General features: G+C 38.2%; 1 protein-coding gene across 1 annotated transcript in view; it reads left to right on the plus strand.

Moving 5' to 3' along the window:
* Positions 1-9,916, plus strand: part of PIGN (phosphatidylinositol glycan anchor biosynthesis class N) — an 84,952-nt gene extending 75,036 nt beyond the window's left edge. The window contains exon 31 of the mRNA XM_011361068.2: positions 8,178-9,916. Coding sequence (XP_011359370.1) covers positions 8,178-8,301 — 124 coding nt within the window. The 3' untranslated portion in view covers positions 8,302-9,916. The remainder of the gene's footprint in view (positions 1-8,177) is intronic.
* Positions 9,917-10,655: the final 739 nt, after the last annotated feature.

Genomic DNA, 10,655 nt, shown 5'->3' on the forward strand with positions numbered 1-10,655 from the left:
AACATGGGTGCACATTGCTGGTTCGGTCTCTGCTCTCAGTTCTTTCGGATGAGCACCCAGACGTGGGATTGCTGGGTCATATGGTGGTTCTGGAGAAACCACCGTAATGTTTTTCATAAGAGGTGCACAGTTTTACATTCCTACCAACAGTGCACAAGTGTTCCAGTTTCTCCATATCCTCGCCAACTCTTGCTTTCTGGTTTTTTGGAGGGGTGGGTGGGTGATGGTAGTAGTCATCTGATGGGTGTGGGTGAAGTGTGCCTCATTGTAGTTTTGATTTGCATTTCCCTAATGATTAGTGACTGATGGCGAGCATTTTTCACATGCTTGTTGGCCATTTTTATGTCTTCTTTGGGGAAATGTCTGTTCAAGTCCTTTTCCCATTTTGAAATGGGTTTTTTTTTTTTTTTTTACTATTCAGTTGTAGTTCTTTATGTATTCTGGATATTAGCCCCTTATTAGATATATGGTTTGCAGATATTTTCTCCTGTTCTGTAGGTTGCTTTTTCACTCTGTTAATTGTGTCCTTTGATGCATAGGAGTTTTAAATTTTGGTGTAGTCCAACTCAGTACTTTTATTTTTGTTACCTGTATCGCTCAATCATTTCGAGAGAGGCTTTGAGCCACTGCAAAACTTGCCTTTAACATCTAATGTGACGTTCTTCTTGGCACTTGTGTGGTGCCTCCAACCCTATTCCTTGCATTCATGTACGCAATTACCATGGGAATAAAATATTCATCAGAACAGAGAATAGCAGAAAGAGAGCCTGCGGAGGGATAAAACAAACTGTGAGTGTCATCCAGTGACCACGGGAGACAGCATGGCGCATTAGTGCTTGTAGGCAGAGCATGCTGTGAGGGCGCCTCCCTGCGGGACTAGCCGCGAGAAGCTGTGAACGCTGTGTCTGTGCTGTTATTGGTTTATAATAGCCGGTAAAATACCGCATAATCAGTCATTGCCATACAGGGTCAAAACTGTGCTGTAGAAATATTTTTTGATAATAATATTTTTTACAACGGGGTCTGCCCTACACATAGCTTTACCTGGAATAGTCCTGGTTTTGCCTGTCATCCTGGTATATTCATTATAGCATTAAAAGTCCAAAGCAAATGGGAAGATGATAAAGGCATAGCCAGCTCATAAGTGATGTTAAACCTCAGTTTGTTCTCAGTGCTTCATCTTCACGGGTCTAACGCTCATAGGCTAAATGGCGTGCTGCTCTGAGTGACTCCCCGAAGGCAGGTGTGATAGGGGATGTCACAGCTCAGTTCCGTTCATCAGGCTGAGGGCATTGAACTACCCTGCATAAATTCTCAACATACTCTCCTGGTCATTCCTGCTGAAATTCTTCCTTTCCCTGGTCTGTCTGTCTTCCCTGTCTCTTACTCTACCATCCCAAAGATGCCCACTTAAGAAAGAAGCGTGACTGCAGAAGGGAGGGGAGGGAGTGGAATGGGTTAGGATAGAGAAACGAAACCTGCACTAATGAAGTTAGGCTTTCTAAAGAGAGTTGCCCCGACGATGCTGCAGGGTGAGGTTCTGGTTGCTGCTGCTGCCCTCGTTGGTTAGTTAGAAATGTAAAATCTCTCTGTATCTTATACAGCAGTTGTGGCATGTACTGCCACAGGGAACCATGTGGTGCAGGTGTCAGGGTTAGGAGTAGTTCATGCATCTCATAAGCATCTAATCTATTGCCAGGAAAAGGTGTGGATAATGGAGGGACATGCTTTAAGATTCAAAACTAAAGCACCATATAATAGGGTTCACATATCAAAACTGCATTATTTTACCTTTTCTTGCTTTTTGTTTATAAGAATGTTGGCTTAAGTTTTGGGTTTCTAATTATTCCTATGTGAATGCATATTTGAAAAGCTGAGATCTTTCTTGTCATTTTGCAGATGTTATTACAATAACTGGCAGTTCCCTTAATGGGACCCCAGGTTATCCTAATTTTCTCCTGTACTGATTTCCCTTTGTGACAAATTTTATTTCTAAACTCCTTTGTATTAGTAATACAGTTAATATCTTCAACTATTTCATGCCCATTATTCATAGCAATGGAATGATGTCCTATTGTCCTCACTGATTTATTGCTTTATAAATATAGAAATGGTGAGAATGTGTCCCAGAATTTTGGAGAGGAATCGGAGCCAACCAACCCTATAAATGTAGTCTGGCTTGTATCAGCAATGTTTATAGTATCTTCTTGGTGACTGCAATGGGTTTTCAACATAGGTTTGAGAGATTCCTTAGCTATTAGTTTTGGGTTAATAAATAATAGTTTCTTTAAAAATAAGGATTACATTACTAGGGCATGAGACAGTATAATATATCTGTTTATGGGTATAGTTATATATATTTTTATATATTTTGTATAGTTTTATATATTTTTATACACATATAGAATATATTTAAAATGCATCTTCAGAGCTGATTTTACCAGGATTAAGTTGAGATTCTTGAAGGAATACACACCAGTCAATATAATCGACTGAAACTCAGCTGTAAGTTCAGGGTTCTCTGGAGAAGCCTGTGGCATCAGGTGCTCTTTTAATGGCCATGTGAAAAACATCCTGCCCAGGCCGTAAAACTGCATTGGGCTGACAGTGCTGTAATTTAGTCTTTCCTTCTTTTGATCTTTTACACTGTATCTTCATTCATAGCAGGTCATAAACGTTACAGAGTATTGCCTTTTATATGGTATACTGAGAGAAGTGCCTTTTTAAACTAGAGAGAAAATTCCTTTGAGATAATTTTCATAACTATAAAAATATGTTTAAATTTATGTTCTAAATGTATTTGATATGAGGTGGAGAGTCAGCATCATCAGTTTGAACAGTAGTTTGATTTGATAGTGGTGTTCATTGGACTTTAATTGTTTTCTACATTCACTATTGTAATACCTTATTGCAATTCAAATGACAGCTAAAATATCCTTTCTCTTTAGATATAATGAAAACTCATGATTATGCTTAATAATATTTTAATATCCTCCTAAATGTAATTAAGTGCCATAAACTCTCTTTACTCTTAAAATGAATGCTAAGCTTTATTAAAATCAATGCTTCTCAACCTTTTTCTTCCCCAGTACGTCTGACAGATATGATCTGCTTCTTTTGCCCATTACCCTGACTGAGGGGTACAATCAGCCTTTTGTCACCCATTGTGCAGGCTGAAAAGGCCTGCCTGGTGATTCTGTGTGCCCCTCCACACACAGACTCCTCTGTCTACCATCACACATGTGAACTTGAAAATTGCTCATTTGAATGATGTCAAACAGATAAGACAAACAATAACTCATAGACACAGACGACAGTTTAGTGGTTGCCAGAGGGAAAGGGGCGGGGGGAGTCGGAGGTAAGGGTAAAGGGAGTTCAATATATGGTGACAGAAGGAGATTCGACTAGGTGGAGAGCACACACTGCAGTATACAGATTATGGTTTATTCATTGTACACATGAAACCTATATAATTTTATTAAACGATGTCACCCCAAATAAATTTAATTTTAAAAATAATAAAAATAAATTGTTTCAAAATAGTCATGGGGGAAGAGTTGGAACAATTGAATTGATTTCAAGTTGAAATTTGATGTTTCTTTAACTCTGCTATGTTGAGATGACACAAGACTTGACTGATGGAAAATATCAAGCTGAACGCCTTGTGGCTGAATTGCATGAAGGTGGTGAGCTTCACACTGTCCCCACAGCAATGTTAGCTTAAATGATTTGGTTCTCATCAGTGCTCGATCCTGACTGCACACTTGTGAATTATTTTTCTCAGTCTCTGAGTCACATCGCTTAATGTCCTTTCTTCTCTCCTTAATGTTCTGTTACCTTCAGTCATTTCAGGCCATTGTATGGTAGACGAGTGATCTGTGTCTTTTTAAAGACTTTCATAAAGGTGAGGATGGGTCACCTACTGATTTTACGAAACTGTTAAGAAATCAAGTCATTTCATATTTTAAAGTAATTAAAAATATTAAAAGTGATAAAAGGTCTAAAAGTGATAGCAAAATTTAACAGGACAAAAATTTGCTAGAATGTAATTTTTTTTTTTACAGCCTTATTGAGGTATATAATATATGTATACATGTCATAAAATTCAACCATTTTAAGATTTTAAATGACTTGAGTGATTTTTTAAAAAGAATTCAATAATTTTCAGCAAATTTATGGAGTTATGCAACTATTAACCACAATCTAGTTTTCAAACATTTCCATTACCAAAAAACTTCCCCTCGCTTGATTACAATCTATCCCCACTCTCGTACCCAGCTCCAGGTAACCACTAATCTGCTTCCTGTCTCTATACATTTGCGTATCCTGGACATTTCAGTAAATGCAATCATATGGTATGTAGTCTTTTTGCATCTGGCTTTTTCCACTTAGCATAATGTTTTTGGCATTTATTTATATTGAAGCATCTATCAGTTCCCTGTTCCTTTTCATTGCCAAATGGTCTTCCATCGTGTGGATATATGCCACATTTTGTTTACTTTCCGTAGTGCAATCTTTTATAGTCCTCATGGATTTACTCCTTCACTTAGTCATTTCACCTCTGACTCCAAACTTCAGTCTCTGGCTTTGGGACTAAACCTTATGATATGAAGACTTCGAGACCATTACATTCAGCTTGTTGGATTGAGGATTTTGATCTCGGGAACCAGTGCACATTTTGAAATGTCCTGTGAGAAACAGGCAGAATAGAGTTGAATATTTCTGTGCTAATTATGAATGCAACCTAAGAGTTCTATGGCTAAACCTACCATAATTTGTAAACATTGCATAGAAATGTATCACAAGCTTATTATAGAAAATACTGAAAGCATATAGGAGAAAAAAGATAGTCACCCATAACGTAATATCTCAGAGAGAACCGCTGTTCGACATGCTGACGTACATCCTTTTAGCCTTAATTTATGTGCAGCCATATATGGTGCAAGGTTTTGGTTTGTTGTCGTTGTTTGTCTTTCTATGCTAACCATTTCCCCATGTCAGTAAATACTTTTGGAAACATGAAGGTGGTTGTGACTAGAGCGATGCGAATGGGAACCTGGTAGGGAGAGAGACCAACAGCTGGGGTGTCACTTATGGCCTCGAAGGTCATTGTGAGGGATTAGGCATTTATTCCATGTGTAAGGTGAAGCATTAGACTTTTGGTCAGGGAAGTATTTGATATGCTGTACATTTTGAAACAGCACTCTAGCCACAGCGTGGACTGTAGGGACCAAGAGAGGGAACAGGAGGATTGGCTAAGAGGCCGTTGCAGTATTCTGAGCTAGAGATGATGGCAGCTGGACCAGGGTGGTGATTCAAAATGGTGATAAGAGGCTGGATTTGAAAGTCTTTTGAAAGAAATGTTAGTAGATTTGTTGATGGATTGGATGTGCTGGGAGATGAAAAGAATCAAAGGTGACTCCTAGGTTTTTTATCTCAAGTGACTAAGTGAATGGTAAAGCCATTTGCAGAGATGGAAAAGGCTCTAGGAAGAGTGAGTCTGAAGAAAGAAAGTGTGGGAGATTAAGAGCTGCGTTTGGACACACTGAATTTAAAATTAGAATGATTTAAATTAGAATGATGCTGGAGGGAGCCATGGACCTTGGAAGAGTTTTTCATTTGTTTTTAGAATGAGAGAGATGGCTCATCTCTGTGGTGAAAGAAACACTCACTTTGGAGAGGAGGAATTGGCACCATAGGAGAGGGAGGGGATGGTTGCAAAAGTAAAGTGCTCAGTAGGAAAGTTGGAATGGGGTCCAAAATAGAATTGGAGGAGCTTGTTTTAGACAGGATCCGATGCGAGAGGAAATATGGGCACAGATATGGGCGTGCTAGTGGGTTCGGGGCAAGAAGTTCTCTCTTAGTGCTATCAGTGTTTTCTCAATAAAATAAGCGGTCATCTACTGAGAGGGGAGGAAGGTGACAGAACATTGAGGAGAGAAGAAAGGACATTAAGCGATGTGACTCAGAGACTGAGAAAAATAATTCACAAGTGTGAAGTCAGGATCCAGGCACTGATGAGAATCAAATCTCATTCATGCCCATAAATGGACAGCGAGCCCAGCCAGAACAGGCGTGCGTCTTTCATGATGATTCTTTACGCTAGTGTGTACGAGGCTTTCAGTTCCCTTCTGTGCTTCTGCTAGTGCCAGTATTACACTTATCTTTATGTTTTACATAATATCTCATAGGGCTAGTTTTTATTTCATTTTGGTAGATCCTTTTTATTTCTTTAAACATTTTGGGATTTTTTTTTAGCATTTAATTTTGATAATATGTTTATGATTTCTATTTTAGGGGAATCTGATTTCAGTCCAGATTTAATCTTCCAGGGTAATATAAAACAAAAAAAGATTTTCTGATTTCTTTTCATTAAAAATTGCTCTCTTTAATAATTCATTTGACAAATATTAATTGAAGACCCAAAAGACCTTCCATTGGACCTTAGAGATGCAGTGAGAAAAAAATAGAGGTCATCATTGCTGCCTGCATGGACCTGACAGTCTAGGGCAGATGTCACTAATCCAGTATCCTGTTACATTATTTTTACAGTGAAAATAACAAAAGTTTCAAAAATCTTACTTTCGAGTTAATATTTGTTTAGCAATTAAGGATCTGATTTTATTGTTTTATTCTCAGGTCAGGAGCCTATCCTAGACCAGACACAGATTTCTAACATAACTAGTGTTAATTCTTGTTTTTTAATTAGCCAATTCTTCTTTTCTACTTCAAATTTACTTTATAAGATAAACCTAGAGAAAGATCCTAAATAAGAGTATCCTAACTCCTGCCTTTCCAAAGACAGTCTTGTCAAACCATAAAACTTTGCACTTGGAGGCTCTCACTTAAAAGCTGTTAATAGTACCAAAAATTACAAATAAAATCTGCTCAGAGTCGGACGCCGTGCTTTCCCGGCCTTGAGGGCCATGCCTGACAGCGTCAAAGCCTTCCCTAGTTTGGCGTAGGGCCAGCAACTGACATTGTAGGGGCTGCCCACTACCGAATTGGAGTCACTGAGAAGGTAGAAGGGAGACCTGCCAGCCTCTTTTCCCTTTTTCCCTTAGTCTTCATGTCCCTTTCGGTAATTGTCCTGTTTTACATGCACCCAGGTGTCAGCAGGCAGGTTCCCTGGGGCTTGTTCCGGGGGCCTTTCCTGGGAAGGGGCTGTAACCAGCATCATGTCCCCTCCTGCTTGCTGGCAGTAGAGGCAAGAATGGGGGAGAAACCATGGCCTCCTTTCATCAAGCCAGCCTGGTTATAGGCCTACTGAAACATCCTCCCACCTTTGCTGAAGGATGTAAAACTGAATCTATTACAAAGGTAGATCATCAAGTGTAACTCTGGTATGCGTTGTAAATAAATAACGTGCCAATCTGCACTGTAGCTTAGCCTGGGTGATACTATACTAGTATCACTGCATGAAGCCTCTGCTTTATTGTGTATTTGTCTGATTTACATCCTAAATTTGTTCCGACACTCTAAATTCATCATCAAACCATGGTCTGTGTAGACAGTACAATGTCTGTTTAAAAAGAGAAACTGAGCATTTATTATTGCTGATAGACAAGAACTAGGGCTGTGTAATTTTAATAGTGCTCATTCTGTCTTTTTCAAAAAGTCTGGGAGACAGTAGCTTTGACTCTGAGATTAATAAGGAGATATGTTTTTTATTCGTTTAGATTCCTTAACTAAAATATTCACTTAACTGAATTTGAGTTTGGGTAACGTTTTTCTTTCTTTGTGGCTGGTAGTTTTGTCAAAGTACTTCTAATTTATATCAAAGCATTGAACAGCATGCTCTAAAATGTCAGAATACTTAACCTGGAGACATCTTGGGGAGTCTGTGGGTATTATTCAGAGGGTCCAAGAATTAGAGGGGGGAAATTATCTTTATTTTTCTTAAAGCTAGATTTTGAAATTCAATTTCTACTAGTGACAAAGACATAGGCACTGTTAATACAAATCAGACATTTTCATAACGTGCTACAATTGTTGGAGATATCTCAAGATATTATGTTTATGACCATTTCTATAACAAATTTTTTTTTAACAATTTGGTATCTATTTTAAAGTCATTGATATCCTTTATTTTGTTTTCTGTATGTACATTTAGAAACATTACTTAGAGGAATCTTAATGCTTTTCCTCTGCCTGTAATATCTTTTCTCCTTCTGTAGCATCAGCCACTATGTGATTGTCATGTCCATGGCCATCGTTCTGGTGTTTCTCAATGGCCTGGCACAGCTGCTCACGACAAAGAAACTCAAACTTTATGGCAGACCCAAAAGCCATCTCATATGAGATTGCTGAAGCCATCGTTCAGCATCTGGATCCTGTTTCTGTTCTCCGTTTAAGCTATAAACTTACCGAAGATTCAATAAGAAGATGGATATTGATGCACGGCATATTCTGCTCCTATAAAGAAAATGCAGGATGGAATTCTGAACTTACAGGTTATCTGCAATAAAGAGCTTCCGTTCTCCTTAGGTTTGGCATGCGTGAAATAGCGATTACGTCTCTGGGGAAAGCATGGAAAGCATTCTCCGTTTTCGTTTATTCCCTCTAGCTGGCAACTCTTCTCACTGAAATTTCAGAGCACCTGTTACAATCTGGTCCCCGACTGCACAGCACCCCCTACATGCAAAGGGGAGGTGCCCCCGTGGGGACAGTGCTGATCACATCTAAAGTCAGTGCTATGGCTGAACTTGAAGGAAATCTCCAGGTGGCACCATATTTATCAACTCTCAGCACTGGTTTTGCAAGTAGTTCTAATTACTAAACATTAACACTGGAAAGACTATCAGGACGTGTTACTCAAATTTACCAAAGCTTTAGTGGGAAAAAAGTGCTCGCAGGCATTTGTCATTTTTCTTCAGGATGCACCAATATCATCTTAAACTTCTTAGTGCTGTTTTGAGGGTTTTCGTAGTTAACCAGATGCAGGTTTGACCTTCACTTGTTTTTTTTCTTTTCTGGATTCTCGTGGAATTTATGGAGATAGAAAAGGAGAAAATGCTTGGTATTTGTGCTTTGTCCATGGGGGAAAAATTAAAAGGATTCGTTTTTAATTGTAGATTCAATATTTGTTAACCTCATAGCTTTTATCATGTACTGTTTCAACAGAATGATTTAAATCAGTGGTTAAATTTTCTGACAATATAAGAATCAACAGAATTATTTAAATCAATGGTTAAATTTTCTGACAATATAAGAATCGATGTTAAAATTGTTTCTCTTTCTGCTTGTAAGATTCTAACCTAAAGTCCTAAAGTCCTCTCATTAAATTTAAATTACTATTTGTAAACTCATTCTAATGTACAAAATATTTTGAGAGTAATTTTTATTTGGATTTTTCATAAAGTGACCTTTACATATCATAGTGTTGGCCTTTTGCCCATGGTATGCTAGTAGATTTTGTCTGATGCTAAGCTTTACTGTTTTGAGTCCAATTTTTAAAAAAAATATTTGGTTTTGAATTAAGTTATAGCATTTCTAATTCACAAATTACTAGATTTTTTAGATTGGCAGGTGAGTGAACAAATATAATTTAGAAGATTCAAAACTCAGTTTGGCAGTATGGACTTCCTTAATTTTTATTTATGATAAAGTATAATTGTGATAGTGTTTTATGGTATAGCAGCAAAAGCATTATAGTATTAAAAAAAAGAAAGATGTATTGATGTCAGTATAAGACCTCATGCATCAGTCTGTAATATAAATTCTGGGCGGGGGAGGGGACAACCAAAAGGCTGCTGTAGCAGACAGTGACATTGGCAGAGAAAGAACCCATGGACTTGTACATTGCCCCAAAGGATTTTTGATCAGTTTTTTCACAACTCAGAGAAAACTGACTTTATAAACACTTAATTTTTATATTGAATAACAGGAAAAATAAATAAAATTTAAGTAAAATGTATTTCCGTGTAAGACATTTACTTTTTCATTGTGTGAATACCAGATTTCCAAATGAAGACTTAAGACATTTGCTGCTTGACATTGTTTAAATTAGGAATTGCTATGGGAATGAAAGTGAGGATATCACGTTGAGAAAATACTGAGGAACAAAAAAAACCATGCCACACCACATGGACCAGGAGTAAATTTGGAGGAAACTCTAAGGATTTAGGAAACTAACTGGAGCCTGTCCATAGTTTGCCAAGTAGATGTCCTGATAAAAAGGGTTCCCTGATCAAATAGATTTGAGAAACACCTCGTCCAACCAAGTTAAGCAGGTATGGTTACTGGAGCACGTGGGGAATTTAACTCAGTATGCACATTGTGAAGGGAAGGAGAGCAGAGCGCCGGAAGTCCCACCTGCTCGGCGGCCGAGCCTCCCTCAGCCTTCCTCCTGACTGCACTTTGAAAATGTCCCCAGATACTTTTGCACTAAGAACCTCAATTTACCACACTGTTTTGAAAAAGGGTGTTTGTTGTATGCTTAATTGAATCTCGTTTTCCCAAAAACTGGAAAACCATTTTCATTTTTACCTTTCATGTGGGAAAACTTTGAAATGTGCTAGCAGTTTTACCTACCTCTGTGTAAATTATGCCTATTACCGTTTAGTCACTCAGGTGGGACCCTTCAGTACTGCTAGATCGGCATCCAGTTTATCACACGTCATCAGACAGCCCTGTGAGGATTTGGACTAAATCTT

Source organism: Pteropus vampyrus, unplaced genomic scaffold (assembly GCF_000151845.1).
Source record: "Pteropus vampyrus isolate Shadow unplaced genomic scaffold, Pvam_2.0 Scaffold62, whole genome shotgun sequence".
NCBI lineage: Eukaryota > Metazoa > Chordata > Mammalia > Chiroptera > Pteropodidae > Pteropus > Pteropus vampyrus.